The sequence below is a fragment of the Lentinus tigrinus genome (assembly GCF_003813185.1).
Source record: "Lentinus tigrinus ALCF2SS1-7 unplaced genomic scaffold L226scaffold_2, whole genome shotgun sequence".
Taxonomy (NCBI): Eukaryota; Fungi; Basidiomycota; class Agaricomycetes; order Polyporales; family Polyporaceae; genus Lentinus; species Lentinus tigrinus.
The window spans coordinates 1,093,925-1,121,648 of record NW_027137911.1 but is presented as its reverse complement, the minus strand read 5'-3'; the positions used below and the strand labels follow the sequence as shown (position 1 = coordinate 1,121,648).

The 27,724-nt window shown below is 58.8% G+C and overlaps 12 protein-coding genes across 12 annotated transcripts; 5 read left to right on the top strand and 7 right to left on the bottom strand.

Annotated features, from left to right (window-relative positions):
• Positions 1–346: 346 nt before the first annotated feature.
• On the top strand, positions 347–1,245 carry L226DRAFT_542297 (uncharacterized protein; the record flags this gene model as incomplete). Its single annotated transcript, XM_067682117.1, has 6 exons — positions 347–366; positions 389–430; positions 499–578; positions 699–813; positions 877–929; positions 989–1,245. 6 exons carry the CDS (start codon positions 347–349, stop codon positions 1,243–1,245), a joined length of 567 nt encoding a protein of 188 aa, XP_067541637.1.
• A 414-nt stretch (positions 1,246–1,659) lies between these two features.
• L226DRAFT_128313 (uncharacterized protein) lies at positions 1,660–2,674 on the bottom strand. Its single transcript, XM_067672241.1, has 4 exons — positions 2,256–2,674; positions 2,042–2,185; positions 1,878–1,992; positions 1,660–1,808 (listed from the first exon to the last, which is right to left on the bottom strand). Exons 1-4 carry the CDS (start codon positions 2,573–2,575, stop codon positions 1,719–1,721), a joined length of 669 nt encoding a protein of 222 aa, XP_067541636.1. The 5' UTR covers positions 2,576–2,674; the 3' UTR covers positions 1,660–1,718.
• A 190-nt stretch (positions 2,675–2,864) lies between these two features.
• L226DRAFT_549765 (glucose-6-P dehydrogenase) lies at positions 2,865–5,270 on the top strand. Its single transcript, XM_067682704.1, has 8 exons — positions 2,865–3,021; positions 3,083–3,117; positions 3,184–3,847; positions 3,946–4,022; positions 4,084–4,285; positions 4,351–4,655; positions 4,708–4,850; positions 4,924–5,270. The coding sequence occupies exons 1-8, from the start codon at positions 2,925–2,927 to the stop codon at positions 4,955–4,957; spliced, it is 1,557 nt and encodes a 518-aa protein (XP_067541635.1). The 5' UTR covers positions 2,865–2,924; the 3' UTR covers positions 4,958–5,270.
• L226DRAFT_128327 (uncharacterized protein) lies at positions 4,876–6,718 on the bottom strand. The gene is made up of 2 exons (XM_067672242.1): positions 5,872–6,718; positions 4,876–5,805 (listed from the first exon to the last, which is right to left on the bottom strand). Exons 1-2 carry the CDS (start codon positions 6,671–6,673, stop codon positions 5,348–5,350), a joined length of 1,260 nt encoding a protein of 419 aa, XP_067541634.1. The 5' UTR covers positions 6,674–6,718; the 3' UTR covers positions 4,876–5,347.
• A 232-nt stretch (positions 6,719–6,950) lies between these two features.
• L226DRAFT_529510 (uncharacterized protein) lies at positions 6,951–10,514 on the bottom strand. The gene is made up of 6 exons (XM_067679623.1): positions 9,384–10,514; positions 8,637–8,763; positions 8,432–8,576; positions 7,723–8,374; positions 7,560–7,666; positions 6,951–7,425 (listed from the first exon to the last, which is right to left on the bottom strand). Exons 1-6 carry the CDS (start codon positions 10,101–10,103, stop codon positions 7,395–7,397), a joined length of 1,782 nt encoding a protein of 593 aa, XP_067541633.1. The 5' UTR covers positions 10,104–10,514; the 3' UTR covers positions 6,951–7,394.
• An 86-nt stretch (positions 10,515–10,600) lies between these two features.
• Positions 10,601–13,045, bottom strand: L226DRAFT_529508 (Dihydroorotase). Its single transcript, XM_067679622.1, has 4 exons — positions 12,898–13,045; positions 12,678–12,837; positions 11,350–11,769; positions 10,601–11,277 (listed from the first exon to the last, which is right to left on the bottom strand). The coding sequence occupies exons 1-4, from the start codon at positions 13,027–13,029 to the stop codon at positions 10,913–10,915; spliced, it is 1,077 nt and encodes a 358-aa protein (XP_067541632.1). The 5' UTR covers positions 13,030–13,045; the 3' UTR covers positions 10,601–10,912.
• A 135-nt stretch (positions 13,046–13,180) lies between these two features.
• Positions 13,181–17,113, top strand: L226DRAFT_608362 (kinesin-domain-containing protein). The gene is made up of 3 exons (XM_067685918.1): positions 13,181–13,314; positions 13,410–13,783; positions 13,861–17,113. The coding sequence occupies exons 1-3, from the start codon at positions 13,284–13,286 to the stop codon at positions 16,630–16,632; spliced, it is 3,177 nt and encodes a 1,058-aa protein (XP_067541631.1). The 5' UTR covers positions 13,181–13,283; the 3' UTR covers positions 16,633–17,113.
• Positions 17,114–17,181: 68 nt separating this feature from the next.
• Positions 17,182–18,030, bottom strand: L226DRAFT_542292 (supernatant protein factor C-terminal domain-containing protein; the record flags this gene model as incomplete). Its single annotated transcript, XM_067682116.1, has 6 exons — positions 17,182–17,211; positions 17,271–17,473; positions 17,526–17,563; positions 17,622–17,761; positions 17,818–17,871; positions 17,923–18,030. The coding sequence occupies 6 exons, from the start codon at positions 18,028–18,030 to the stop codon at positions 17,182–17,184; spliced, it is 573 nt and encodes a 190-aa protein (XP_067541630.1).
• Positions 18,031–18,132: 102 nt separating this feature from the next.
• On the top strand, positions 18,133–19,591 carry L226DRAFT_477292 (uncharacterized protein). Its single transcript, XM_067676744.1, has 5 exons — positions 18,133–18,351; positions 18,473–18,570; positions 18,639–18,790; positions 18,847–18,975; positions 19,030–19,591. Exons 1-5 carry the CDS (start codon positions 18,316–18,318, stop codon positions 19,245–19,247), a joined length of 633 nt encoding a protein of 210 aa, XP_067541629.1. The 5' UTR covers positions 18,133–18,315; the 3' UTR covers positions 19,248–19,591.
• Positions 19,549–21,791, bottom strand: L226DRAFT_608359 (ClpX ATPase regulatory subunit; the record flags this gene model as incomplete). Its single annotated transcript, XM_067685917.1, has 15 exons — positions 21,599–21,791; positions 21,445–21,539; positions 21,277–21,385; positions 21,198–21,214; positions 21,062–21,141; positions 21,006–21,012; positions 20,912–20,949; positions 20,825–20,859; positions 20,557–20,771; positions 20,397–20,500; positions 20,215–20,332; positions 20,134–20,149; positions 19,849–20,080; positions 19,749–19,790; positions 19,549–19,692 (listed from the first exon to the last, which is right to left on the bottom strand). The coding sequence occupies exons 1-15, from the start codon at positions 21,673–21,675 to the stop codon at positions 19,549–19,551; spliced, it is 1,329 nt and encodes a 442-aa protein (XP_067541628.1). The 5' UTR covers positions 21,676–21,791.
• Positions 21,792–22,076: 285 nt separating this feature from the next.
• Positions 22,077–24,805, top strand: L226DRAFT_608358 (uncharacterized protein). Its single transcript, XM_067685916.1, has 9 exons — positions 22,077–22,361; positions 22,414–22,972; positions 23,029–23,121; positions 23,173–23,406; positions 23,459–23,755; positions 23,809–24,101; positions 24,161–24,370; positions 24,429–24,489; positions 24,551–24,805. The coding sequence occupies exons 1-9, from the start codon at positions 22,105–22,107 to the stop codon at positions 24,563–24,565; spliced, it is 2,019 nt and encodes a 672-aa protein (XP_067541627.1). The 5' UTR covers positions 22,077–22,104; the 3' UTR covers positions 24,566–24,805.
• On the bottom strand, positions 24,596–27,721 carry L226DRAFT_529503 (DUF1212-domain-containing protein). Its single transcript, XM_067679621.1, has 6 exons — positions 26,365–27,721; positions 25,811–26,315; positions 25,634–25,758; positions 25,498–25,583; positions 24,902–25,447; positions 24,596–24,842 (listed from the first exon to the last, which is right to left on the bottom strand). The coding sequence occupies exons 1-6, from the start codon at positions 27,338–27,340 to the stop codon at positions 24,678–24,680; spliced, it is 2,403 nt and encodes an 800-aa protein (XP_067541626.1). The 5' UTR covers positions 27,341–27,721; the 3' UTR covers positions 24,596–24,677.
• Between the last annotated feature and the right edge of the window lie 3 nt (positions 27,722–27,724).

The following is a 27,724-nucleotide window of genomic DNA, read 5'->3' as shown; positions in this document are numbered from 1 at the left end:
GCAAGCACGATCCGCAGGTGGTGGTCGAGGTCTATGCAAGGGCGGATCAGACAGGGCCCGGAACAGAGGAACGCATTTCGGGCCCTCGGCGCGCGCCGTGCGGGGTTACTGTACGCAACCAGATCCGTCACCGCTTAAGCCCCCTTCACCGTCGACCTCCGTCTTGCCCTCCTCGACCCCTCCCTCCTACTCTCCATTCCCCGCCACTCCACCGCCTCTGCGCATCGTCTTTGGTCTCTTCTGTGCTGGTATTACACTGCACTCGCACTCGACTACTCAGGACAGCAGGTACAGACACGAACTACACGAGGCATCATGATAAGTATCCTTTGGCCACCCTCGTTCTATGGGCCACTGTGGGCTTACGTGCGCGTTCGGACCAATACAGCTCTCCTAGCAAGCGTCGCATTGAGACGGACGTCATGAAGCTGTACGTTCACCATGGTACTTGTCCGATTCCGAGGACACTCTGACTGATTGGCCCTCGGGTATGGATAGGCTGATGTCTGACTACGAGGTCAACCTCGTGAACGACAGCATGCAGGAGTTCTACGTTAGGTTCTATGGTCCCGCAGAGAGTACGTCGTTTCAAAGCCGTCCCACAGTTTACATCCCCGTCTGATGTTGGTCCATCCCCCTGCATCCCTCGTACCCCCGCCACCTCCTGTGCCGCTCATTTCGTCCTTTCCGTACTATAGCACCATTCGCAGGTGGGGTGTGGAAGATCCACGTTGAGCTTCCGGACCAGTATCCCTTCAAGTCGCCGAGCATTGGCTTCATGAATAAGATCTTCCACCCTAACATTGACGAGCTGTACGCATTCCGCCATATCTCTGCCTTGAGTTAGGACTGACTCGCAGACTGCGCTCGCGACAGAAGCGGTTCCGTGTGTCTTGATGTTATCAACCAGACATGGTCACCTATGTTCGGTACGTCCTTCTACTTGTCTAGCCATCCAGCATGCGGATGCTCACGGAGTACACCGCAGACATGATCAACATCTTCGAGGTCTTCCTCCCACAACTGCTGCGGTACCCCAACCCCAATGATCCTCTCAACGGGGAGGCGGCAGCACTGCTCATGCGCCACCCGAAGGAGTACGACGCTAAAGTCAAGGAGTACGTCCAGCGGTTCGCAACGAAGGAGGCAGCAGACGCAGCCTTCGACAAGGATGACGAGGATGACGAGGACGAGGAGATGAGCGACATTGGCAGCATCAGCGACGACGAGCTCAAAGAGTCGTGAATACTCGCCGCCTCTTCCTGTGCGTCTCTGGCTTCAAGTCTCGGATTCCATCGTCATACCCCTCTCTCGCTCTTGTAATACGCATTGCTGCTGATGCGCTCTGTACCTGATATTGATGTACCAACACTACCCCTCTCCATTCGTCCCGTCGTTCTCATCCGGAATATGATATGTATTGTGTAGATCTCGTTGTCCCCTCCCTCCGTCTGCATACAGCTCGCTCATGTTACACGCTTCTTCCTTCCTTCTACCGCGCCGTTCTCGATGTCCTCGTATCTCCTCCGTCGCCGTCTCATTCTCCACCTGGACATGTCCTGCTAGTTCGTGTGTCTGTCGGGAATGCGTTGGCTAGATAGCAATCGAAGCCCCGCCATTTATGATGCTGACGAGAAGTGGCAGAGGGTTCGGGAGGTCCAAGGTGTGGCGCGGGGGCTCGTACTGGTCCTGCTGATAGCAGCGGCATGAAACTCCGCTCAGCTTGGGGCAGGCGGGGACTGCGAGTCTGAAGCTGTTGGGATGGGCTGGACAAGGTCGTGGACCTTCTTCTGTACATCCGTGGCGGTCTGCGCGCATGGCGGCGATGTTAGAAATTCAGAGATCTCGCGAAGGCTAAGCGAACAGGGCAAACATACCTTCATGAGAGTGTCTATATGGGACTTGACGCTTTCCAGGGTGGCAAGCTTTGCCTTGCTCTCCTTGAGGAGCGCATCTTTCTCCTTGAGCAGCTCCTTGCGCCTCAGGTCCAGTCTGGACTCGGGATAAGCAAGTGAAGTGGGTCGAGGCGACTGTGGCGTACCTTTGCCGCTCTGAGAGCTCGAAGCTGAGACGATTCAGCATGAGCTGATGTTCGTCGGTGAGAACGTCCTCCGTACGCGCTTCCTCGGGCGCGAGGACCATAAAGTCTTCCAGGGAGTGCACGGGAATATCCTGATACACAGACCTGTTGGCGTACCGCAACATGCATGAGCGTCCCCGAAACACTACGCAGACAAGAGGACTGGCAGACGCACGCGAACTGGCGACACTTGTCGATCTCGCGCTCTAGGTGGCGCTTCTCGTAAAGGAGGTTCTGCAGCCCGAGGTACGTCTGGTCCATCTCGTGGCGGGCGTCGGCCGTGGCCTGCTTGTGCGCGCGGGTGGCATGGTTGGCGGCTCTGTTGAGGGCCTTGAGGCGCGCGAAGAGTGCGCCTGCGCGGATCTGGACGAGGGCAGGGTCGTGGTTGAGGTAGAGGGATGAGACGAGGTCGCGGAGGGCGTCGAGCTCGCTGTCGGGGGCAGGGGGGAGGACGACGTGGAGAGGGTCGTCGAGTGTGGGAGACATGGCGGTCATGTGCGAGCGCGTCGGCGGGCGTTGGGACTGGCTGAGTGAGGTTCGCGGTGGGTGTGAGTGCGAGATGCTCGCGGCGTGCGACGGAGAAGGACGAGAGCCCGGTCGGCGAGCGTGGTCGTGGGAACCGCGCGGGCCAATGGGAGGCGGCCGGGCACTCGGGCCGGGCAGATTACGAGGGAATCAGCCTTTGCATCATCGGTCACTGCAGTCTGAGAGGCTGCTCGTTCAGCAGAGCCGCCGCCCGTCTCCAGCCAACGTCTATCATCCCAGGTAACGCTCCCTCCCCGTCCTCTCTTTCTCTCTTGACCACCATCTCCCCGCCGTCCCCAGACACCGTCCACTGCACGCAATGGCCACCACAGGACGTCCCCGCGCCATGTCCGGCACCATCCCCTCCATGGAGGCCTCCCACGGCGAGGCCCTCAAGGACAACACCATCATCATCGGTGCGTACCCCCTGCACGTCTCTGCAACCTCCGCGAGATTGACGCGTCCGCCGATGTGCAGTCCTCGGTGCTTCCGGCGACCTTGCAAAGAAGAAAGTGCGAGCCTATCTCTGATCTGCCCGACGATCCTCCGCTTACCGTACCCCTTGCGCCTGCGCACAGACATATCCCGCCCTTTTCGGCCTCTATCGCATGGGCTTTCTGCCGCGCGATGTCAAAATCGTAGGCTATGCCCGCACCAAGATGGACGATGCCGAGTACCACAAGCGCATCACCTCCTACCTCAAGGTCCCCGAGGATGACCAGGACGGCCAGGCCAGGATCCAAGAGTTCAAGTCCTTCACCTTCTATGTCTCTGGCGGCTATGAGGACGGGCCCTCCTTCGAGAAACTCAACAGCTTCCTCCTGGACATCGAGTCCAAGTACCAGTCCAAGCAAGCTCACCGCCTCTTCTACCTCGCTCTTCCCCCCAGCGTGTTCATTCCTGTCGCGCAGCACCTCAAGGAACAGTGCTACTCCACGACTGGCAAGAACCGCATCATTGTCGAGAAGCCCTTCGGGAAGGACCTCGACTCGTGCCGTGTCCTCCTCAGCTCCCTCAAGCAGCACTGGTCGGAAGATGAGACCTTCCGTATCGATCACTACCTCGGCAAGGAGATGGTCAAGAACATCCTCGTCCTGCGCTTCGCCAACATCGCCATGAGTGCTCCTTGGGACAAGAACTCGATCAGCAACGTGCAGATCACCTTCAAGGAGCCCTTCGGCACCGAGGGTCGTGGCGGATACTTCGACGAGTTCGGCATCATTCGTGATATTCTCCAGAACCGTGAGTTTCCCACTATCCTCCACGCTCTGCGCGACTCTCTCTGTGGGACGTGGGACTGGTTGGGAACGTCGGCGAAACTGACAGAAGTCGTTCCCTAGACTTGCTCCAGGTCCTGAGCATCCTCACCATGGAGCGCCCAGTCTCCTTCTCGGCCGAGGATATTCGTGACGAGAAGGTAGTGTCGGATGTGCTTATGCAGCTTACACGTGTGTCCTGACGTACTCGTCTCTGTCCAGGTCAAGGTTCTTCGTGCGATCCCGCCCATCGAGCGCAGCGACACGCTGCTCGGCCAGTATGTCGCGGCTAATGGAAAGCCCGGCTATCTCGATGACGACACCGTTCCACCCAACTCCGTTTGCCCAACCTATGCCGCCACCACATTGTGGATCCACAACCCCCGGTGGGAGGGTGTCCCCTTCATCCTCAAGGCCGGCAAAGGTCGGTGTCCGTGATACAACTCGCGTTTCCCACGACACTGACGCGTCCGTCCACCTGCTTAATAGCTCTGAACGAGGCAAAGGTCGAGGTCCGCATCCAGTTCAAAGATGTCACGCAGGGCATCTTCAAGGACATCTCGCGGAACGAGCTTGTCATTCGTATCCAGCCCTCTGAGGCCGTCTACCTCAAGCTCAACACCAAGACGCCTGGTCTGAACACCCGTGCGATCCCGACGGAGATGGACCTCACGTATAAGCGTCGTTTCACCGAGGCGAAGATCCCCGAGGCGTACGAAGCTCTCATCCTCGACGCGCTCCGCGGCGACCACTCCAACTTTGTTCGTGATGACGAGCTCGATGTTGCGTGGAAGGCATGTCTGTCTACCAGTAGCGTTGCTCAATTGCTGACCGTCCGTTCTGTAGATCTTCACGCCCATCCTCCACTGGATAGACGGCAAGAGCGGCCCTTCGCCCAAGCCTGTACCATATCCGTACGGCTCGCGCGGTCCCAAAGAGCTTGAGTCGTTCATCGGCAAGTACGGCTACAAGCGCACCGTCCCCGAGTAGTGAGTGTCATCTCCCGGTGGAATGCCCGTGGATGTCCGGGTCGGAATATGTTGCTAATACAGCGCATCGCAGCACGTGGCCGATCATGAATGTCGCTGCTCTGTAAGCTCTTGTCGGCGCTGGTCGCGTGGGTGTACGAATAGCGTAGTTACCAAGCAACTCTCGGTTTTTGGGGTCCATCTTTACAGACATGCGCATGGCTTAGCCGGAGAGGTGCCGGATGGAGATGAGGATGAGGATGAGAATGAGAATGAGCAAGGTTTGTCCGACATGTCCACGCCTTGGAGGCGGTGTTGTAGGTTGCAATGAAACAAGGAAGAACAATGCTCTTTAGACATGGTGCTCTGTAGTTGTACGTATGTACGCATCTTGGAAGAATGGTAATACAAGCATACGACGTTCCGTATTATCGGATTTCGGTGAATTGAAGGTGAGTATTTGGGTGAGAGGAAGGTTCCGCGGTAAATAGTAGAATAAGTAAGTACTCAACAGTTGATCATTGAACGGCAAAGGTGCACTTGAAAGGCCGAAGTGGCCAAAATTTCATGCTGTCAATGTGCGGGGCAAGGGTATGGACGGTCTTGTAATGCACCAGGTCGTCGTCCACGACGTCCGCCGGAAGGTGCTTCCGCAGAATATCCTTGAACTGCTCCAGCGTGACCTCCCAGAGCATTTGGACCTGGAGGACGAGCCTTTCGAGGCCCGTGAAGCGCGCCATCGCCTGAGTGACCAGTTGCGCGATGTGCGGCGCGAGCTCTTCGACCCCTTCCGCTTTGGACGTTTGCCAAATTGCCAGAGTAAGCTCCTTGAGCGTGGGAGGAGTCTGCTCGAGGATTGCGCTGTAGGCCTTGGCACACTGCTCCGCGTTATCCCTCCAGTCGTCTTTGGGACGCAAATGCAAGGTTAGCGTCTCGAGGCCGACACACGCGTCGATGTTGTATCCCTTCCAGGCACCTGCAAGTGCAATCAGTACACATGTTGCATCTAAAGCACGCACCGGCAAGGTCTTGGAGCACGCACTTTGCTTCTTTGACCCCCTCTTGTGCGCGAAGAAACACAAGTCAAGCCCGACATGGCGAATGGTCCGGGCATACCGCTTCAAGTACCTGCCCGCATACCTAACCCCCGCGTCGTCCTCGCTCTCAATCTCGAGCGCGCTCAGCGCGTCCGGGTCGAGCCCGCCCCCGCTCTTCTCGTTAAAGTCCAAAAAGCAGTCGCGCCCGACGATCTCGAGCCTGCGCACGCGCGGGTGCGGCACCCCGCGGCGGTTCGTCTTCAGCGTGTGCGTGAGGTCCTCGTCGTCCGCGTTCCCGTAGCACGCGAGCTCGTCGAGCGCGAAGAGCCGCAGAAAGTCGAAGCGCATGCAGTGCTGGTTGAAGTACGGCCCGACGGTCGTCCCGCTCACGACGAGCCGGCGCAGCCTGAACGGGCCCTCCTCGGGGTACGGCGTGAATGGGCCGGGCCAACCGAGCACAGTCACGTCCGTGAGCTCGACGGTGTCGATGTGCGGGAGGAGCTCGAGGATCTCGAGCAGGAGGAAGGGCGGGAGCGGGTACGTGTCGTGGTAGGAGCGCGTGATGCCGAAGTAGCGGATGTGCGCGGCGATGTGGGGCGTGGACTGGAGGAAGTCGCGGAAGTGGTCGTATCGCTGGTCGCTGTCGAGGATGACCATGCGGTAGAGGAGGGCCTGGGCGGGGTCTTTCCATGCGCGGCAGACGAGGGAGCAGGAGGAGAGGGTGGGCATGTCGCGAGAAGACAGAATGCGACGCTCGCCGGTGTGTTCCATGATCATACGTACGACCGCAATAGGGAGCGACACCATCGTGAGCTGCGAACTGTGTAGTACGGCTCAGTGCGTGGGGGCAAGAGGAAAACCCTGGAGTCTGGCAGAATAGAGCGATGCGCGTCACTGATCCCGCGTCGGGTGAATCGGTCACAGGGTCGCGTCCGGCTCCACGTGGTTACCACTTGTGTCACCCATCAGAGCACCGAGTCACACAGTATGTTCGCGCAACACGCTCAAGCGAGCGCCGTCAAAGGATGCAAAGCGGCTCAAACGCGCGGAGGAAAGTGCTGCACCAAACAGATCAACGCAGGATAGGCAGAGTGAGTACGGCAGAGAATCCAGAATCCATTGCATTATCAGTAGACGATCGGAGCACATGCAACGAACCAAGTACGTAACCACAGCCGGATAGTAGCTAGATGGAATGTGGGTGGTTATACAGCGGAGAGCCTACAACGAGCGAGGAATTACGTCAAGAGCGAAATGAAACCCCTAATAGTATGCCCACGAAACCCACATTATATTCAAAGAGATGAAGATCGTAGTGCGAGGTAGGCCGGACCCGAGTATGGGTGGAGACGGCAAGGACGCGGGAGTCAGCTGGATGGCTACAGCTCTCCGTCGCCCGCCGGGGTCGGCGGGGAAGTGCGGACAGACACGTTCACAAGGCCGGACACTGTCTGGCCAAAGTAGATCGCGGCGATGAGGACGGCGTACACGAGGAAGGTGGCCCAGAGTCGGACGGCGCGGGGCAGCATCATGAAATCACGCACCCGCCAGAGAACCACCTGCAAAGCAGACGCAGAGGCGTAAGCAGTGGCCCTTGAACGCAAATGGGAAAACCGCGGTCAATCACCCCAGGACCAGATGCAGAGCAAATACGGGGGGGGATAGAGGGGGCAGTAGAGGACACGGTGCTCACCATTGGCTGTTCAGCTGCTCGATCCAGTGCACGACTAGACGCAGACGGAGACGCGGGGAACGAATGGGGAGAAGCTTGGCCTTCTCGTGCTCGTCGATGGGAAGGAGCTGGGCAGGAACGCGAGGGTGAGCAGGGTGTGGGCATGGGAGAGAAGGGGACTCACGAGGGCCATCCAGAAGGCAAACGCGACGGGGTCAGCAGGCATGGGGAGGAAGTTGTTGTGGAGGTGGTGGACGACCCAGGGCGTGCCACGGCGTGTCTGGTCGATGAAGGCATGGCACTTGGCCATCAGCTCCGCGTTGCTCGGCGCTCGACGGGCGCTGCGATGCTGGGGAGGCCCGGACGTCGACGGCAAGGGCGCGATCGCAGCAGCCACGGCCGCGTCAGATCGTCGCACGCCAGACGCCGGATCGGGCGGGAGGTGCACGAACACGTCGCCGATGTCTGCCCTAACAGCGACCTCGAGCCGATCGGCTGCCCGCTCGGCCTCCGCCGCCTGCGTGCTCGGCTCCTGGCGCTCCTCGGCGGACTCGTCCAGTTCCTCCTCGTAGTCCTCGATGCGCTCGACCCGTGCCACCGTGTACCCGTCCCGCATCCCCCGTTCCATAATCCGGAACCGCCACGTGCCCCACGTCTCGACCACGCTCCGCCCGTCAGGCAGCATCTGCACGTTCCGGATCTCCAGCATCGTCCCATAGTCGTTCCCGGTGCTCGTCGTCCCGTGTGCGGACGTCGAAGGCGCGGCGCGTGGGGGAGGTATCATCCCGAAACAAGGATTCGGAGATTCCAGACATCGTCGGAGCATCAGTCGGTATCTGTCACACAGTGTGAGTGTCCCCCATCGGCCTGTATCCATGACGTCAAGCACGTACCTGGGCTCGAAGAAATGCAGGATAGTCGGCATCCCAGGAAAGCTCAGTTGACACACGAATACCGGTGTATCCAGGCGCGAATCGCGCTCTTCAGCCTCAATCATGTCACCTCGTTCCCGGTACCCATCGGGGAACGCCCTCAGTACTGCATGCGGTTGCGGTCAGTCCACGCTTACAAGACGTCCGAGACAACTGTGGGACGTACTGATGGCCAGGATGACTTTGTTGCACGGATGTTGTTGGAAATAGTCGTAGCCCGGAAGCTTCTGTCGGCACAGCGGACAGGTCTGGCTGTGGTCCAGGGAACGGAACAGGCAACGTCTACAGAACGTCTGCCGCACGAACGCCAAGTCAGCAAGGTGCGAACAGACGAAGAGAGCTCCTTGAGTAGCGGTAGGGTATCCGGGGTACCACGGCCCCAAGGTGGAGGGATGCGTGGGCGACCAACCACAGACCGACAAGGTGTTCTTGTACTTTCCTGCACCGCCGCTGAATATTTTCCACGTCGCACGCCCGCGACGACCGAGCGAGCCCGATCGAGCAGAAACACTAGACGGACGCAGAAAGGTCGAGATAGCCCCCTATCCCGACCGAGTGGCGGATCATCTCGATCTCAGGACGCAAACCCCACCCCGTATAGGGGCTTCCTTGAGGGGCATCTCGATGGCCTCGCGGAGGTAAATGAGCCTCACGATGCACGCCCAGACAACACTAACGACCGATTCTCGGTCCCGATGCTGCGTCGCGTGTCGCGCGCCCATTAGCGAATGAGCTTCCAATCGCAACTGGCTGAGATTCAGGGCGGGGTCGCATCTGAAGCTTCGCGGTCTGCGAAACTACAGAAAGTGAAGCTCCGGTTGCGACGCGGCTAACAGACTGGAACGCATTCCGCCGCTGGGGACGGAGGGAAAGGGAGAAAGAACGAGGGCTGAAAGAGGAGTTGGGTACTCACATGTTGGCAGGGAGTGGTCACGGGTTCCCAGAAGAGTCCGAAGCAGATCTCGCAGGTGAGCTCGGAAAGTAGCTCTTTCTTGAGGCAAGGCTGTGGATCATGGTCTGTGCGATGGGGCTGCTGTGATGACGCGATGCGTCTCGCCCTGCGGCGGCGTTTGCGAGGGTGTAGCCTGGGGCTAGAGCCCGATGGTGATGGCGAGCGTTGACGTCGGGAGCCTGTAGAACCTGGAGAAGCTGTGGAAGCACGGCACGGCCGGTCGCAGTCACCAGAAGACGGACGGGAAGGACCATCAGAGGGCGGCAATTGGGGAGGTAGGGGCAGGTATTCGAGGTCCGAGTCCGAACCTGCCTCGTCTTCCGGATCCGTGCAGTCGTCCGGGTCGTCGTGAAATGAAGGCGGGAGCGAGTCTGGGTGTGGTTGCTCTTCCTCGCGCGAGGCGTTGATAACGAGGTCTATAACTTTGTTCGTCGTGACGTCAACGGGAGGCACGTGTGAGAACGCGACGGGAGAACGCGGCGAGGAAGAGCAGGTCGGGAGGGGACATCGGGGGAGGGTGGGGGCATCAGCAGAGGACTTGGAGGTCGAAGGCGCGTGGGTGGCGGAGAGGTGGGAAGCGCAGAGGGTATGGCCGCAGTGGAGGGTTACGGGCGCACGAAGGAGGGCGGGGGGAAGACAGAGGGGGCACTGGAGGATGGCGAGGAGCGCAGACGGTAGCATGGCTGGGCTGGAGATAGAGGAGGAGGAGGAGGCATGGGAGGAGGGCTCACGGGGCGGGGAGGCGGTAGATGTAGTCGGACTGGGGTGACGGGGCTGGGAGGGGGTGCGATCTGGGACTGTGGCTGCGGGAGATGGTCGACGGAGCGGGCGATGCGCTGCCCGTGTCCCGGGCCTGTTGCAGTCTTGTGCACGATTCGCGCCCGCCCCAGCCGCCTCATGCTCCCCCTCCCTCCGATCGCCTCCCTCCCGCCGTTGTTCGTCGGAAGGTGGACTGCCGTTGCTGCCTGCGGGGGTCCCGGACGCCCCGGAGGACATGGCCTGTCGCTCTGCGTGTGAGTCGTTCATAACCAACAAGAGCGAGACATGGACGCGGGGAGGCGGCGCAGGAGACGGCCACGGAGGCAGGATGACGGACGCAAGCAGCAGCAGCAGCAGCGCCCACTGCCCCCTCCCCCTCATAAGTCGCCGATCGTCGTGCCTCAATCGACATATGCCACGTGCGCTTCTCTCGATCGGGCGCGGATCTCCCGATCGCTCACTTAATCTCGTCTCGCGCTTGCCGTCTCTGCAGACAGAGGGTGCAAGCGGCCTCTTCTCTGCCATTCCTCCGCGCACCCTCTGCGACATCGTGCTCAGCTGCAGCCCACCGCCCGTCCGAGGCCCGCCCGCCCGCGGCCGCCGCGACCGGCGCCGTAAGAGAAGCATCGACGTCTGCTCCGACTAGCAGTCCCCCTGTCAACCCCCGGGGCATCTCTATGTCACCTATTCGCACACTACTGCTATACATTTGGCCAATTTCAGACGCGCATCTAGGCCTCCTGTTCCCTTTCCTCGACCAGCTCCCACCCAATGGCCTTGCCCGCCCAGAATGGCACTACATGGGTCGGCCCAGCCCCGTACCCCTCGATCCCCACCACCTTACTCGACACTCGTCGCAGAACTACCCTCCTGTCGCTTGCCGACGCCCGCCGTCCGTAGAAAGCCCGCCCGTGCGTGCTCACGAAGCCCTCCAGCTTGTCCAGCGCCCCGAACGACTCGAGCAGGTGCGCCACCAGCGGCAGAAGCACTGGCGACGTGTACAACCCCGCAGCACACGCATGCGTCGGGCTCGCCGTCGCCTTGGCCTGGAACGGGTGGGGGGCGGAGTCGGAGCCGAGGAAGAAGCGGGGATGTCCTGGATACAGTCATTGCTCAACGTCAGCACTGACGCGTGCCGCCCGGCCGTATATCGAGACCCCGGACTGACCTTCCCTGACCACCTCCTGCAGCGCCATCCGGTCGTCCGGATACTTGGCCACAGGTTTGCAGAAATTCCACGACTGCCCAGCCCAGTCGTCCACCGTCAGCGCAAGGTGGTGCGCCGTAATCGTGCATGCCACCGTGTCCCCGAGGCTCTTCACGCACTCGACCGCCGCCCGTGTCGTCGCGTGCTCCAGGACAATTCGCAGCTTCGGGAACTTGGCGTGCAATTTTCGCAGGTGTGGCAGGAAGGCCGGTTCAGCGTTCAGTACGCAAATGTTCGTCTCGGCAACGGATGGCACTTCTCCATGCAAGTTAAGCACCATCCCCGTTTCCTCCATTGCCGCAAACACCGCGTCGTATGCGTCGTAGGATTCAATGCCTCCTTCCGAGTTGGTCGTCACGCCACGCGGGTATGATTTTACCCCTAAAACCACCGTGTCAGTCCACGTAATAAATAGCAGTTGGGCTAATGTCGCTGATCGTCATGGGTGGCGTAAGACACAGATTGCAAAAATACACATCCACCGAAGAGCGTCCGACCTTGAGTTGGTATAATGCCGCACATGTAGACCACCGGCCTACGCCACAGCTATTCAGAATGTCTAGGTATGCTGCACTGTAACGCGGTTGCACTACTGCGGTCTCGGGCGGCCCACCAGACGTGCGACCGTACGACCCTGATGCTGTAAGATGTGTCCGAGCCGCTGCAAAGGTGGGCCCGTCGCGTCTAAGTGAAAATGCATATTTTGCCGCGAAGCTTTGTTCCAATATCAACGCGCTCGAATATTTGAATTTTCAGACGTCATGGCAAGGACGACCTGTCAGGTCTGTCACGATTGCCGGACAGAGGTGTCCACGACTGTTTCGGATGTCCCCGCCCGATGCCACCAAGCGAAACTAAAATCGAGGTTAACTCTCCTCCGCGCCCGGGCAGCAGAGGAATGCCGCGGACGGCACGAACGAGAGTCCCGCTAGCTGCTTCCATTGTCTCAGCGGACTTTGCAAGGCCGGAGCATGCCCTGAATCCGTCCTGCTACGGCTTCCAGGCAGCAACGCCCTCGGCAGAAACGCGCATGGAGGCACCGGGGCCTATATAGCTGTCGATGACAAGCCCAAAGACCGATGCAGAGTGCCACGATACTCGGACCAGTCATCGTGAATCACACATGTTCCTGACAGGCCAATCACAGACGACCCGCGTATAGTACGCATTTTGCTCAGTGCTGAGCGCGGAACGCTCACCCGCGAAGGGACACAGCGAGAGCAAGATGCCAAGAAAGAGCATGTGCGGTCGTCCATCGGACCGGTGTTCTGCAAACAGGGTGCACTCACCTGTGATACCAGCTGCGGCCGCCTTGCGAATTTCCTCGGGCGTGAGCTCAGGGGACAGGTACAGCGTCATGAGGTATTCGACGGCAGGATCGATCGCCTGGAGCTGGGCGCGGTAGAGCAAGGCCTGCTCGGTGTTCGTGATCGGAGGCTTGAGGTTGGGCTACGATGGACGGCAGCGATGAGATGGGGCCATCTGGATGGAGGAGGCCGAAAGACGTGCCATGACATAGGCGAGGGAAAACCCGCCCTGGCGGACATGCGGGGTGACGACCTTAGCGAGCTCGCCTTGACGGAGGTGGACATGGAAGTCGGCGGGAGAGGCGACCGAGATGGTTTCTGCTGCTCCGGACATGGTCGCTGCTTGCAGGGCTTTTCCAAGCACGGGAAGCGCGCAGAGGCCCAGGAGGTACGGTCACGTGGCTTTAGGCGAGGACGCGTTGGCGCCGGGGCGACAGGCGGTTGGTTTGGTTTGGCTCTCGTGCAAGTTGAACTGGCCCTTCTCTCTCAGCCACACCCAAGCACCCTCCTCAACCGCCCGCACCGTCGACACCCAGGGCCCTCCGAACACCAACTACTCTCTACTCCCCCTCCCTCCCTCTTTCCACTATGGTTGCCGCTGGCTCCATCACCGTCGCAGGTGTGTCCTTTGTTCCCTACCCGTTGCTCTGGACGCAATCAGGGCCACCAGTGATCCATCTGCTCACACCGCACACCTGCAACCCTCTCTGACAGTCCGCGTACGCCCACCAACATCATGGGAGGCCGCAAGACTGCCCCAGCAAGTCTTCGACGCGTGCATCCGCGGGGATGGCGCGCTCTCAACTGGCACCCCCGGCCGTAGCACCACCCACTCTGCGCTGCGTGACATTGTCCAGATCGTTGACGACCGCGTCCTCACGTTTGACCCTGAGGAGAAGGACGCCTCGAGGGCCTTCGTCGAGCGGGGTTTCGTTCCACCTGGCACAAAACGCTACAAAGACCGGAGATTCATATTCGACCGCGTGTTCAGGCATGACGCGTCGCAGACAGAGGTGTATGGGTCTACTGCACGCCCACTATTGAAGAACCTTTTGGATGGATTCAACACGACTATCTTTGCTTATGGCGTACGTGTTACTTCGTTTCTGCTCTCCAGGCGCGGGCGAGTGGTCGCGGTGCTCATGGCACGTGTTCCGTTTGGCAGGCTACGGGATGCGGGAAGACGCACACTATCAGCGGCACCGACTCAGACCCGGGCATCATCTACCTTACCATGGCGGACCTGTTCCAAGACATCGAAGACCGTAGAGAAGACTACACCGTCGACGTTGTCGTCACCTTCCTCGAGATCTACAACGAGGAGATCCGGGACCTCCTCGCCGAACCCGGAACCCCTACACCACGCGGAGGATTGCAGATCCGCGAAGACAAGACTGTCAAGGTCGTCGGCCTCACTGAACTTCGTCCTGCGACGGCGGATGAGGTCAAGCAGATCGTGCTCCTTGGCAACTCGCGCAGGACACAAAGCCCAACACATGCCAACGAGACGAGTTCACGCTCGCACGCGGTCCTCCAAGTTCATGTCACCCAGGCCCCTCGAACTGCATCTATCACCGAACAGCGGACTATGGCGACGCTCTCTATCATCGACTTGGCCGGTAGCGAGCGTGCAGCAGCTACCACCAACATGGGCCAGCGTATGGTCGAGGGCGCGAACATCAACAAGTCGCTCCTCGCACTCGGCAACTGCATCAACGCCCTCTGCGAGAGCGGAGGTGCCATCCGCCACGTCCCGTACCGCAACAGCAAGCTCACGCGGCTGCTCAAGTTCTCCCTCGGCGGCAACTGCAAGACGGTCATGATCGTCTGCGTTGCACCGACGAGCGCACACTTTGACGACACGCACAACACCCTCATCTACGCCGAGCGTGCGACGAAGATCAAAACCAAGGTCATCACGCGCAACGTCGTCAACGTCGACCGCCACGTCGGCCAGTATGTCGAGGCGATCAACCGGCTCAACCTCGAGGTCGCCGAGCTCAAGGAGAAGCTGGCCGGCAAGCGCGACACGGAGAGGGCGACCGAGCAGCGCAAGCGGAGGGAGGCACTCATGGAGGTCGAGAAGGCGAAGAGCGATCTTCAGGTCAAGGCCGAGCAGATGCAGCCCTCTATCGCGGACGGCGCGAGTTGTGCGGGCAAACTGGCCGTTGCGGAGGCCAAGCTCAAGGTCATCCGTTCACGTCTCGCGGAGCTCGAGGCGCAGGCTTCAGAGGGCACGCTTTCTGCAGACTTGGAGACGGAGCGCTCGTTGCTTCAAGCCCTTGCTGGCCCGGAGGAGCAGGTCCTCAGGGCAGAGAGCGCCCTGAACGTCCGTGTACAGCGCGCGAGCAACTCTGGTGCCCTCTTCGATGCGACGCTTCGGGCCGTACAGGAACGTCGCTCGTCGGACAAGCTGGACGAGATCTCGCTGGAGAACGTCAAGGTTGATGCGCGCTGGCGGAAGGCGGAGATGGAACGCATCAAGGCAGAGGCACAGACGGCAGCACTTCGGGAGGCTGTCACTGCCCAAGCGGAGGCCCTTGTCAGTCTCGTCGGTCTCGTTGGCAGGTGCACGGTCATGCTTGGGGAAGCGGGGAAGGCTCTCGGCGCTGCTACGGAGGATGGCCGCGATGGTCTCGAGCAGACAGCGAAGTCTCTCAGTGTGTCGCTTAAGAATGTTGCGGATGGGAACGATGCGGCGTTCAAGGCTCTCCTCGGACATTCTATCTCATCCTACGCGGTGGCCCCCGTTGCGCAACAGAGCGCGTCCGCACTCGGCAACTTCAAGGGTTTCGCCAACCTCGGTGTGGGCCGGGTCGTTTCGGGACCTGTGGTCTCTCAGCAAGCGAAGGCCAGGGTCACCCGGCGGTCGTCATCGTATGGATCGAACGTCGGCGGCTCGCCACTCCGCAAGTCTCACAAGAGTCCGCGCAAGTCCCTCCGCCCCAGTCTCGCACCATCTTCGGCTCCCTACCGGCGGGTGTCGGACAAGGACAAGGGCAAGAAGAAGGGCGTGCAGTGGCGCGACTACGCCGGGCAGGGCGATCTCGACGACGGCGGCGAGGGCTCCGCGTCGGCCCCCGTCGTCATCTCTGTCACCCCAGCCGAGGAGAGCTCAAGCTCATTCTCACTCCCTGCCGAGTCGTCGACACGCAACATGTCCGTCGGCGGGTCGGAGAGCGAGTGGGAGGACGAGAAGACGGACACTAGCCTCGACTTCAGCATCTTCTCTGCCCCTTCCTCCTCATCTGCATCCGCATCCACGTCTTCTGCCAGCGCTATCATGCGGGGCGGCGCCAAGCGGCCACGCGCAAGCCGCCTCGATCCTGGATTCCTCATGTCGCGTTCACGAGGCTCGGCCTTGGGCAGCCTCGCCGAGGACGACGAGGAGCAGCGCACAGTCCTGGGCTCGCCACGGCGCGGTGGACCACTCATGGACCGCAACATGAACCGGTCACCCTCCGAGGACTCGAGCAGCTCATCGACAACCACCACGGGCAAGGCGCGCGAGCGGCACCACAACAGTCCGGCGAAGCGCGTCCCGATGACCCCCAAGGCCGCTCTCGCAGCGAAGAGCGCACGGCGGCGGTCGAACATCGGGCCCATGCGCAGCGATCGGCCAAGGAGGAGGTCGAGCATGATCCCGCAGCTGTCTCCGCAGGCGCGTGCGTCGCTGGGCGGTGGGAACTCGTCGGTCTTGGGGAAGAGCTCGTCGGGGCCGCGGCGGATCCCTCTGGCTGATCACCACCGGTCGCCCGGGAAGAGGACGAAGAGGATGTCGCTTCTCGCGGTCTCGTCGGCTCGGTTGCACAGCGGCGGCTCTCTGCGGAGCAGGGGCGGGGGCGGAGGCGGAAGCGATCCCAACGCGAGCGTAGGGGACGTGAGCTTCCGGAGCGGAAGCGTTATGGGCGGATCGTCAAGACCAACATGGCGGTGAACGTCAGATGGTCACTGGTCAATGCCCTTGCGAAGGACGGAATGAAGTGAACTTACTATAGAAATTGTTTTGTGTCTCGGAGGCCGGGACCTCGGGACCGGCTTACTTGCAGCTGTGCAGTGTGTACTACAAGCTCGATTTACCATGATCACGACACGACACGACTCTCGCCTCTGTTCCCTTTCTTGTTTGATATGTTGTCGTACCTGTTCCTCTCGCATTTCTGTTCATGTTTGACTATTTTTCGACACATGCCTCACTCCTCTCGTCGCTCTCCGCAATCACGCTCCTCGACTTCTCGAACACTTGTAAACTGCATAATACCCCGTCTCGTCTATGTTGTTCTTATACCGTATGCACATCTTTACTGCCCATATATATGGACACCTCAGATGTCGGGATGTTGTGCAATGGGAGCAAGGTGGCGATCGCAGTCACACGACGAGAATATCCGCACCTTTCTTTGCCTTGACACCTGCATTCACGAGTATGCTTCCAGCCTGAGGTAGAAATGAATAAATTATGCAAGACGACCTAAGCACCCAAACACTAGAAGGCACGCTTGACCTCGAAGAACGACTGGGGGATTGATTGCGGGCATGAGCGAACAGAACAGCGCAACCCTTGCGTAGACGAACCTTCAGGTAGTACACCTGCCATGCGACAACGGCGAAGAGGACTATTGCTTGAAGAATGGACCACCATTTGACGCGGTCGTTTGTTGACTCTGCGGTGTTCCTGTGCGTGCGCTCGCGAACCACAATGTACTCCTGCTCGTCCTTGACCGCGGTGAGGCCATGAGAAAGTGCACGGATTTCCCGTTCAATGGGAGACACAATGTCTACGCCATTTGTTCAGCAAGGATGCGTTCATGCATGTTACTGGGATGTTACCTTCGTCATCCACGTAAATGACACCGTGTACGTTGAAGCTGTGCCGTGGCGGGACGGTGAGGAGGTGCGCGCCTCGCCTGCGAAAGTGACACGTACCTGACCATCTTGTCGATGACCGTAGACATCTGGTTCGAGAAACAGTACTCATAGCGGCCATCCTTCTTGGCAGTAACCTGGACGGTGCCCTGCGATTGCTTTATGTGCTTTCCGAGTGCAACATTGTCGGGGTCCGCGAGCTGGGGGGTGCAGAGGTTCGTACCGCAGCGCAAGCGAGAGAAGACTCGGAACGTACCCAGAAGTCAATATCAAGGTGGCCACCACCTCCTACTTGGTACGTCACTGTCATCTGTACCCGTGTTCAACGTCTATCCCTGAGTATAGTGCCGAGCGGACGCACTTTGTCGTTCACATGGAGATCCTCGAAAAAGCATTCCTTCTTAGAGGCCGGCACCTCGATCATATGCGCAGAGACCAGCGGGAGCACGAGGAGGAGCGCAAGCCACATTACGGAGAGCGTAGGGGTATAGTGTCGTAGCATGGTCGTCGAGGCCGAGATGCAAGTATGTCTTCTGGACTCGGGACGGACGCTCGACCTTGAATCGGACAGCTGTAGCGGCACGTGCCGTACGGAGGACCCGGGCCACCATTGATTGCCATCTCGGGGTCCCTCACGAGATCTAGAGAAGGGTTAGATGCGCGAGAGGCGAGGCTCTTTCTCTCTACTGCACTTTTTCCAATCCTACTCTCATCGTCTCTCACTTTCTCGTTTACGACCGACCCCGACGCCAACATGTCTGAACCCGTTGTCGATGCTCTCGCGCCCCGGGTGAGTGCTATCAGTCCGAGCGCACTGGTCAGACGACTGCTCGCTGCAATCGATGCACAGCGAGCGATCGCGCCACCTTGTGCGGCCATGAACGCGAGCTGACAAGATTTACTATGTGCAGGACGAGGAGCACGACCCCCAGTTTGAGCCTGTAATCAAGCTCACTGAGCAAGTCGAGACGAAGACGAACGAGGAGGATGAGCAGGTCGTCTTCAAAATGTGCGTCCCGATCCTCCGTGGGCGCACCTAGATTGAGTGTTTGACGCGTCTGCATATATGTGCCACAGGCGTGCGAAGCTCTTCCGGTTCGCGACCGAGTCCTCAGAGTGGAAGGAACGTGGTACTGGCGATGTCCGCCTGCTTCAGCACAAGGAGACCAAGAAAATCCGCCTTGTGATGAGACGCGATAAGACCCTCAAAGTCTGCGCGAACCATGCCAGTAAGCACGCCCTCTCGCCGCATCTACCGTTCCAGAAGATGAAAACCTCTGTCCAGTCACCTCCGACATGCGCCTCCAGCCCAACATTGGCTCGGACCGGAGCTGGGTCTGGAAAGTTGCTGCGGACTACTCCGAGAACCCACCCACTTCTGAGACTCTCGCTATTCGTTTCGCGAACGCTGAGAGTGAGTGCCGCATTCGTTCGTAACACTCGGATGCCGACTGACACACGTGTGCAGATGCTCAGCAGTTCAAGGACGAGTTCGAGAAGGCACAGAAGAGCAACGCAGATCTGACTGGTGCTGCCCCAGAAGAGAAGAAGGAGGAGGCCCCTGCTGCCGAGGAGAAGAAGGAAGAGCCCGCTGCCGAGGAGACTAAGGAGGAGCCCAAGGCTGAAGAGAAGGCGGAGGAGCCCAAGGCTGAGGAGAAGGCGGAGGAAGAGAAGAAGGAAGAGTAAATGCACCATCGTGTCCATATATCCCCGGCCCTGTCCACTTCGTCGGCACCGGCACCATCCTGGCATCGCATTCATCATCAACGAGAAGAAGTAGTGTTTTGTGTATCTTTCGGTAGAGCGTCGCTGGGGCGTGTATCCAGTAGCGTGTATCCCCCATTGTCCTATCCACTTCAGCATAATGATCGCGAATGTGTAGTGTGCTTCTGCATCCATCCAGACCCCTCCATACAATACAACACATGCTTTACGATACATTGTCAGATGGTCCAGAATCTGAAGCACTCGTCGCAACCAGTGTCGATCACGGAAGGTCGCTGGTATACTTCTGCTCTTCTACAGACCACGCGCTATAGAACTTGGACGCTTCAGTTTTGCCTGCACCCCAATACTGTGGTGTTGCCTCTCCGGAGACAACAGCCTCATGTATGAGGATGTGCTTGATCCACTTATAACCTACTATGAGCATGCCATGCACATGCATGGGGGGGAGGGGGGACGCACCGATCCGGGAGCCTCATACATTGGGTCCAGAAGAAGAGTTTCCTATGTGAGATGGCATATCAGTATATTGGACGCGACTGTCACTTGGGATTTCTTCTACCATGATTCCTCTCAATCCTCGTGCGCCACCACCTCTTGCCGCAGCTTTTTTGCAAATCTGGTCGATGGCCGCACTCGTGAACCGAATCTCGATGCCTGAGTATCCGAACAGCGCAGTATACTGGGAGATGAGTGAGCCCCTGACTTCCGTGAGCACCTTGCGGAGGTCAGAGGGGGATAGCGGGAATAGAGTCGTAATGGACGGCATTCGAGAAACGAACTCGGGGATGAACCTGCGGCGGACGGTGTCAGATCCCCACTAAGGGAGCTACTGCCATGACCTTACCCAAACTTTACCAAGTCTGCGAAGGACGTGTCTCAGTCTCTCTGGCACAGCGAGGAAGGATATATGTATGTATGCTCGTACCGCCAGGTTCCACTTGGCTGAGAACATTGCCATTCGAATTGGGCGTGAAGAAGGGCATACCGAGTGGCGAATGTTCTTCAGGCTCAGACGACGAAAGATTCGCTGTGAACCCTATTGACTGCAGGTGAAAGAGTGAGTCCATTGTCTGAGACCACGGTAGAGGTCTGAACAGAACAACGTACCCCCTTGGCCATACGTTTCTTGATGATATTATCCAGACCAACGAAGGCTCCACTCAAGATGAAGAGGATGTTGGACGTGTCTACCGCATAAGATTCTGGCCACTCTGTTCGGGGAACCAATCAGAGTCTCAATATCGAGCTGAGACAACATTGTACATACGAACGGGTGCTGGCATGGCCTGACCACGACCTGACCGCGTACCACCTGACGGTGAGGGCATGGACGGGCCTTTGGCGGGCACATTCACGATAGAGCCTTCCATCATGCGCAGAAGAGCTTGCTGAACGCCCTCGCCACCAACATCCCGAGTCGACTCCGGGCCCGTGGATTTGCGAGCGATCTTGTCGACCTCGTCGATGTAGATGATACCCATGCTGTGCTGTGTGAGTACTCCCCCTGCCCGCAGGAAGACGATGTTGCAGCTCACTTCGCTTTGTATGGATCATAGTTCGCTGCTTGCAGCTGTGAACTCGGGATGAGTTTATGCGTGCATATATGAGACGTATGAACTGACCAGGCGCTGCACACACATATCGACGTCGTCTCCTACATCTAGATCAGAGATATAATGAGTATCATTAACCCGGACTGCTGGATGATTGACTCACATCCGGCCTGTGAAAACGGTCAACACTAGCGACCAGACGTCTAACGGAAGGCTCACCTGAGTAAATGTTGTTGCGTCGCTGACTGAGAAGGGAACATCTAGCACGTTGGCTAGGGTCTTGGCCAGCAACGTCTTTCCTATTGGAAGGCAAGACCGATGAGAGGCATGCATCATATGCAACGAGATGACTTACCAGACCCAGTGGGACCACTGCGACGAGACACGTCCGAGAACGAATGAGTTTCTCGACGCATGCTCAGCAATGTACTCACATCACGAGCACGTTGCTCTTCTCGAATGGCGGCGTCAGTACATGCGGCATGAGCATTTCTACAGACTGCTCTTGACGATTTGGCGCAGATTTACTATGTGGCGTTGTTGCTGCGTTACTCTGCATTGAGTACGCCTAAGAGATCATAAGAATAGGAAAGACCGCGCACGATTGTCTATGAAGTCTGTTCTAGACAAGTGTGGCGGGTCGTCATAGTACATTGCCCTCAGGTTTGCATGCACGCGATTGTAATGATTGAACACACTTTACAATAGTCATTTTCAGTCGAGTCGAATGCCAATACATGCTACGGATGAACGTACGCCACAGACAACACCTTCTTCGCATTCTCCTGACCGACCACGTACTGGCTGAGGTAGTGCACGAGCTTCCAAGTCATATGAGCGACCAATTCTCCGTCTCCTGCACTGAAAATACCTCTCGAGGTGTCGCAAGCCCGGATGGCCTCATGCCATACATGTCATCTGCACCTGGGCTGTCGTCCGATGGCGATGTATACCGTGCTTGTGTCCGCACAAACCGTGAGGAATCTCGGGGTAGACTCGAAGACCGCCATGTACGTTTGAGACGAGAAGCCCAGTGAAGTCTAGCCGGACACCCGTCGAGCATAGCAAGGTCGTCGTGGACGAGGAACAAGACAAGCCTATGCGTGCACCGCGCCGGTTTGGACCAGGCACTCTCCGGTCCGGCCCAAAACATAACATTGCTCGTGGAGGCGCCCATTGCGCTCCCGCCACCCTGTGACCACCACCACCACCACCCAGCTCCTTCCCTTCTGCTTGCTCCACTCAACCTCGTATACTCTACCATGGGAAGAGACCGCTCGCGCTCTGTTACTCCGGATAGGCGAGACCGAGGGCGATACCGTAGTAGGTCGCGGTCTCCTCGCGAAAGGGAGCGCGACAGAGACCGACGCAAGGACTCGCGCAGGTACGACGAGGACGATAATGACCGACGTCGTCGGGACCGCCACCGCAGTGAAAGCAGGGACCGCTCTCGCTCTGTGGACCACAAGTCGCGTCGCCGGAGAGACCGTAGCGGGAGCTCGGAACGAGAGAGGAAGAAGTACGTCTCGCATTGCGTTCACACTGCCGAGCGACTCTGACACGAAACACAGGCGCAAACGCGAGAAGTCGGAGGAGCGCAAAGCTCGCAAGGCCGAGAAGAAGCGTGCTAAGGAGGAAGAGGAGGCCCGGAGGGTGGCAGAGCTGAGTGTGTACAGTGCTACGGACAACCCCTTCCACGACGTCAACCTTGACCAGCAGTTCCGCTGGCACAAGAAGAACGAGAAGGAGCGGAAGCAGGGTCTGTCCCTAGCCGAGGCTCAGAGGAGAGATGCTATACGGAAGCAAGAGGCCAAGGAGGAGTTGGAGCGACTGAATCGACGGCGCGCGGAGCGGGAGGCAGAACAGAGGTTGCGGGAAGAGGAGGAGATGAGGATGCAGCGTATGGCCGAGTCTGTTCAGATGGCCGATTGGATGGCGAAGGAAGAAGACTTTCAACTGGAGCAGGAGCGCACCCGTGCCATTATCCGCATCAAGGAGAAACGTGCCAAAGCCATTGACTTCCTTGCACTCAACCTCCGTTACGTCGACCCGGTCAACGAAGAGGAGGATGACGAACTCACGAAAGAGGGTCTCGAAATTGATCTGGACGAACCGTACAATATCGTGGATGTGCGTACTTCATGTGACCTCCTCTTCCCCCGCTGCTCGGACTTATCGCCACGCAGAGTCTCACTCCGCAACAAGTCGAAGAGCTCCATGACGATATTGAGCGCTACCTCAGCCTTGAGCAGTCGGACACTGCGATAGAGTTCTGGACTGTGAGCATCCAACCTCATCTTGATTCGTCATCGAGCCTGACCCCTTCGTAGAACATGATGGTCGTGACCAAAGACGCACTTGAACGTATCAAGGCCTCGCAGAGAATGGGTGCAGAGGCCGCAGCAGCCGTGGAGGCAGACATCACTGCCTTGCTCCAAGGAAAGTCTTATGATCATCTAGTCCAACTGCAGAGGCAAATTCAAGCCAAGCTCTCGAGCGGAGAACCGATTGATGTGGAGTACTGGGAGGGTCTGCTCAAGAAGCTGCTTGTGTGGAAGGCCAAGGTACGTCCGTTGACGCAAGTGCCCCCATCGGCGTGCGCTAACGGCACAATAGGCCAAGCTGAAAACGCTGCACGAAGTCGTGGTTCGCAACCGGCTGGAGCAGCTGCGGAAACGTCAACGCGACGAGGCTCTTCAAGCCCAGGAAGAGCTGCTTGCAGGCGTCGCGAAGTCTGCCCAGCGAGGCGACGTGCGCGGTGTCGCACCCCCGGACACCGCCGAGCAGAACGCTGCTGAAGAGGTTGAGCCATACGACCGCTCAATGAGCCCGCCGTTGATCGACATCCGGAAGCTACACCACGAAGAGCGCCAGATCGACATTCTCACTACCATTGAGGATCTCCGTTATCTCGTACGCTCACCGCACGTTTTACCATCGCACAATACTGACAAACCCATCCTCAGATGCAACAACGCCGCGCGGTCTCCGGCACGAGGTTCATCCCCAAGACTGTGGAAGCTGCGCCCGAGCAGCAAGAGAAGGAGGCTCCCAGCAACGCGGACCTCGCCGAGGCGCTGTATCGCGCGGAGGCTGAGCGCGAGCTGGACGAGGAGGAAGAGCTGTTCAACGTCGAGGAGAGCATCGCCCGCCCGACCTCGTACAACTGGGAGGACAAGTACCGCCCGCGGAAGCCGCGCTACTTCAACCGCGTGCACACCGGGTATGAGTGGAACAAGTACAACCAGACGCACTACGAGTACGTCCCTCCATGTGACTTCTTCGTTTCTGAGAGACCTGAGGCTGATTGGAACACAGTACGGACAACCCCCCTCCGAAGGTCGTGCAGGGCTACAAGTTCAACATTTTCTACCCGGACCTCATCGACAAGTCCAAGGCGCCGACGTACAAGATTATCAAGGAGCCCGGGAACGACGAGACCGTGCTGCTGCACTTCAGCGCTGGGCCTCCGTACGAAGACATCGCGTTCCGGATCGTCAACCGAGATTGGGAGTTCTCGCACAAGCGGTGAGTGTACATCGCTACGTGACTCGATTAGGCAGACGGTGCTGAGACTTGTGTGCAGTGGCTTCCGGAGCAGCTTCGACCGTGGATGCCTGTCCTTGTGGTTCAACTTCCGCCGCAACGTACGTCGCTTTCCCCATCTTCGTCCCTGCTCTAGGCTCATTCCCTCGTTCCCGTTTGCAGTTCTATCGCAAGTAAACGATCTTCGCCCCCTCGGACTTGCTTTGCTCGTGTACGATATGTTCTCATTATAACTGTTATACACATTATACGGATGTACAGGTGCGCGATAACCGCCTGGGTATATGCGCTAGAACGAGAAGATGGCGGCGTTCTTGCGAGAACCGAACATGTACACAAGGGCCTGGCTCATGAACAGCCCGACGGTGATGCCGATGGTGACTGCAATCATCGCACCTCCAATGTCGATGCCGTTCCCCTGCGCAGTGATACCACCCGCTTGCGACAAACCAGACTACGCAGAACCGTTAGCACTACGATTCGAAGGAGAGAACGATTGCACGCAAGACTCACCGGAACGAGGAACAGCACGCCGGTGACCATCGACGTGAACGCCGTCCCACCCATCTTGCGCGAGTAGATATTGCCCAGCAGCCCGACCGCGAACGCGCCAATCGCGGACACGACGTCCGAGCGGTTGAAGATGAAGTGGTTCGCGATCTTGTTCGCCGCGTACGACACGCACGAGATGACGACCATGACGATGAGCTCGACCGTCCAGAACGGCTGCAGGTTCGCGAGCGAGGACAGGATCGAGAAGATGGGCACGATCAGGAACTGCGTCCACCATGGGAACCGCTGCAGATACCACGGGAAGCCCGGCGGCCGGTAGCACCCGTCGATGATGTGCTCGCGCACGAACGGCGAGCCCGAGACGAAGGTGAAGGTGCCCGTGAGCGGCTCGCCATGGTCCATGTTCGCGAAGGTGCCGTTGTCGGAGACGAAGGTGCCCGAGATCGACGATGTGGTCCCCATGCGTGCGGCGAGGGCTGCGAGGTCGTGCCGCGCGCTCGGGTCGAAGAGCAGGAAGAGGTCCGACCCGATTTGCAGGCCGAAACCCTGAAATAACGATGGGTGGACGCGTCATGCGTTAAGCAAGACAAACTCACCAAGAACAGCGTGTAAATGAGGGCATACACCATCTTGACACTCCCACAGACGATGTTCTTGGATGCGAGCTCGAGAGAGCTGCTCACTGCGAGAATATCAGCGGCCGTATAGCATATATGCGCATGGATCACTTACGGATGAGATAACCAGGCAGGATCCCGACGATACCTGCGGACGAGATGGCCGTATAACAGAAGATTTGGCTCCGGATGCTACTCAGCCCGCGAGCGGCGAAGGAGATGATGATGGTGACCGAGATCCTGACAAGGCGTCAGCGCGCCGCATCGCGTGAATCTACTAAGAGGAACTCACTCGAAGACATTAGCATATAACTGACTCTTGGAGGCCACGGAGACCTGCATCAGACACAAGAAGCTGGCCCCAAAGCCCGCAATCCACATATCGAGGAACGAGCCGCCGAAAGCCAAGACACAGATCAGAGCAGACAGACAGAAGGCCAGGAAGCACCGAGTGTAGGCCGAATAGAGCGGCTTCGCAGTCAGCAGAGCTTCCAGTTTCTCCGTTGCCCTGCGCGCGCTGATCTCGTCGTGGACGACCTCACGGTAGATCTGATGTACTTCGTGTAGACTGCCGAGAGAGAGTCGGCCGCCAGACTTGACGAAGTGCATCTCGGACGTCTTGGTGTCCTGGTCGCCGAAGGAGCAGATAATGACTCCGGGAATGTGGATGAACTCGGCGTCGACCTCGAGGATGCGCGCCGCGGAGAGAAGCTGGGACTCGATACGGTGCGAGGGCGCACCGAAGGTCATGAGCGCCTTGGCGAGTCGCATCAGGAACTTCTGACGATTGAGAACCGCTGAAGGGAGGTTAGCAAGGCTTCGCAAGGGAAGGTGTCCTGGACGCACAGGTGATGTTGAACTCGATCCGAATCCTCTGCTGGTACTTCCGACGGGCCTTATAACTCATCTGCTTCATGCACGCCCTCTCGATATCCTCCGGATCGTCGAGTGTCTGCTTGCGCTCCCCAGTGACCGTCGGATCGTCCGGGTCGATGACCTGAGACCCCGCCGACGTACAGGAGTCGAAACGGCGGTAGTTGGGTCGTGTCCTGGAATCGTACGAGGTCAAGGGGCGACGGAATGGTACCCCTGAGTCCTGGCTGGCATCGTCCCCCTTACCTCCGTCGTCCGTCGCGCGCTCGTTCGCATAGAGGTCGATGACGTTGGACAGGTATCCGCGTTGCCGATCCTCCCTGCTACCCAAATTGCAGACCTCGTCTCCCTTTTCGCCCTTGGAGTCGTCGCTCTGCTTCTCTGGATCGTCCTCGTCTCGCTCGTAGGCGGGCGGAGCGGACTGACGGTTCCAAGACCGGCTAGGCGCATAAGCTTCACCTGGCGGACGGATGTCGTTGGGGTGGCGGTACGACGAAAGAGAGTAGCGGGATTCATCCGAGTACTTTTTGGACAGAGCAGCCTTCTCGTCCGGCCAAGATTCCTCGTTGTAGAGCGTGGTGTCGCTTGCGTCCGACTTGCGGTGGTCCAGGACGTCGCCTGAGAGAGGGCTCTGCCCGCGTTGTGGTTCGTAACTGGTAGATGCACGAGGCCCGGAAGAATTCTCGTTGTAGTCTGGAACGTGCCACTCAGGCTGCGATGACGAGGAAGGCGGGGGCTGTATGGGCTGCGGGGAAGCGATGTTGTTATATGAGCTCGAGACCCAGCTGGAGCGTGGTTCGTCTGGTGCCTGATAATCGCGGGGGACATCTTCCGTGACAGGGGTGGAAGAAGGTGGAGCATCTTCGTCCTGGAAGTGAACTCGCGAGTGGCTGCGTCGACGACCAGGCCTGGCGAGAGAGGAACGGCGAGGAAGGTCTGTGTAGGGCATCGTAGACTGTAACGTTGCACCAGGCAGAGAAAGCAGAGCGGATGGGCTGGCCAGCAGTCGCAGAGGTAGTGGTGGGGAACAGAAGTCGGGCGTGTTCGAATGGGGCCCATATGCATGTTGCTGACGGTCAGCCTCGCCCCTGCTCGCCCTCGATCCCGAGCTGCTCTGTTCGGGTGACCGGCCCTCTGCCGCAAGAGAGCTTACCCGCAACACGGCTCCATTGGCACACCCCGCAGTCGTCGGTGCACTGACCCCGGACTTGTCCTGGTCGCAGTCGCTGCCATGCTCAATGCTAGTCCCAAGCAAAGCTGTGCAGCGTCAGCATTGGTTGCCATTTCAGGTTATGCAGCCACTATCTGATTGGCTAGGCCCAGGCCTGTGGTT

Excerpts from the sequence above, each read along its gene's own strand:
- L226DRAFT_128313 (XM_067672241.1), bottom strand. The coding sequence starts at position 2,575 with ATGACCGCCATGTCTCCCACACTCGACGACCCTCTCCACGTCGTCCTC. Across the intron at positions 2,186-2,255 it reads GACAAGTGTCGCCAGTTCGC|GTCTGTGTATCAGGATATTC; the intron begins GTGCGTCTGCCA and ends GTACGCCAACAG. Across the intron at positions 1,993-2,041 it reads GAGCTCTCAGAGCGGCAAAG|ACTGGACCTGAGGCGCAAGG; the intron begins GTACGCCACAGT and ends TCCCGAGTCCAG.
- L226DRAFT_549765 (XM_067682704.1), top strand. The coding sequence starts at position 2,925 with ATGGCCACCACAGGACGTCCCCGCGCCATGTCCGGCACCATCCCCTCC. Across the intron at positions 4,023-4,083 it reads AGGATATTCGTGACGAGAAG|GTCAAGGTTCTTCGTGCGAT; the intron begins GTAGTGTCGGAT and ends GTCTCTGTCCAG. Across the intron at positions 4,656-4,707 it reads AGCTCGATGTTGCGTGGAAG|ATCTTCACGCCCATCCTCCA; the intron begins GCATGTCTGTCT and ends TCCGTTCTGTAG.
- L226DRAFT_128327 (XM_067672242.1), bottom strand. The coding sequence starts at position 6,673 with ATGGTGTCGCTCCCTATTGCGGTCGTACGTATGATCATGGAACACACC. Across the intron at positions 5,806-5,871 it reads GAGGGGGTCAAAGAAGCAAA|GTGCCTGGAAGGGATACAAC; the intron begins GTGCGTGCTCCA and ends TTGCACTTGCAG.
- L226DRAFT_529510 (XM_067679623.1), bottom strand. The coding sequence starts at position 10,103 with ATGCTACCGTCTGCGCTCCTCGCCATCCTCCAGTGCCCCCTCTGTCTT. Across the intron at positions 8,764-9,383 it reads TGACCACTCCCTGCCAACAT|ACGTTCTGTAGACGTTGCCT; the intron begins GTGAGTACCCAA and ends TTCGTGCGGCAG. Across the intron at positions 7,667-7,722 it reads TTGCCTTCTGGATGGCCCTC|CTCCTTCCCATCGACGAGCA; the intron begins GTGAGTCCCCTT and ends GTTCCTGCCCAG.
- L226DRAFT_529508 (XM_067679622.1), bottom strand. The coding sequence starts at position 13,029 with ATGTCCGGAGCAGCAGAAACCATCTCGGTCGCCTCTCCCGCCGACTTC. Across the intron at positions 12,838-12,897 it reads TTTCCCTCGCCTATGTCATG|CCCAACCTCAAGCCTCCGAT; the intron begins GCACGTCTTTCG and ends CGTCCATCGTAG. Across the intron at positions 11,770-12,677 it reads GGCCGCAGCTGGTATCACAG|GGGTAAAATCATACCCGCGT; the intron begins GTGAGTGCACCC and ends CGGTGGTTTTAG.
- L226DRAFT_608362 (XM_067685918.1), top strand. The coding sequence starts at position 13,284 with ATGGTTGCCGCTGGCTCCATCACCGTCGCAG. Across the intron at positions 13,315-13,409 it reads TGGCTCCATCACCGTCGCAG|TCCGCGTACGCCCACCAACA; the intron begins GTGTGTCCTTTG and ends CCTCTCTGACAG. Across the intron at positions 13,784-13,860 it reads CGACTATCTTTGCTTATGGC|GCTACGGGATGCGGGAAGAC; the intron begins GTACGTGTTACT and ends TCCGTTTGGCAG.
- L226DRAFT_477292 (XM_067676744.1), top strand. The coding sequence starts at position 18,316 with ATGTCTGAACCCGTTGTCGATGCTCTCGCGCCCCGG. Across the intron at positions 18,791-18,846 it reads AGTCTGCGCGAACCATGCCA|TCACCTCCGACATGCGCCTC; the intron begins GTAAGCACGCCC and ends ACCTCTGTCCAG. Across the intron at positions 18,976-19,029 it reads TCGTTTCGCGAACGCTGAGA|ATGCTCAGCAGTTCAAGGAC; the intron begins GTGAGTGCCGCA and ends ACACGTGTGCAG.
- L226DRAFT_608358 (XM_067685916.1), top strand. The coding sequence starts at position 22,105 with ATGGGAAGAGACCGCTCGCGCTCTGTTACTCCGGATAGGCGAGACCGA. Across the intron at positions 22,973-23,028 it reads AACCGTACAATATCGTGGAT|AGTCTCACTCCGCAACAAGT; the intron begins GTGCGTACTTCA and ends ATCGCCACGCAG. Across the intron at positions 24,102-24,160 it reads TACAACCAGACGCACTACGA|TACGGACAACCCCCCTCCGA; the intron begins GTACGTCCCTCC and ends ATTGGAACACAG.
- L226DRAFT_529503 (XM_067679621.1), bottom strand. The coding sequence starts at position 27,340 with ATGCCCTACACAGACCTTCCTCGCCGTTCCTCTCTCGCCAGGCCTGGT. Across the intron at positions 25,759-25,810 it reads TTATATGCTAATGTCTTCGA|GATCTCGGTCACCATCATCA; the intron begins GTGAGTTCCTCT and ends ACGCCTTGTCAG. Across the intron at positions 25,584-25,633 it reads CCTGCCTGGTTATCTCATCC|TGAGCAGCTCTCTCGAGCTC; the intron begins GTAAGTGATCCA and ends ATATTCTCGCAG.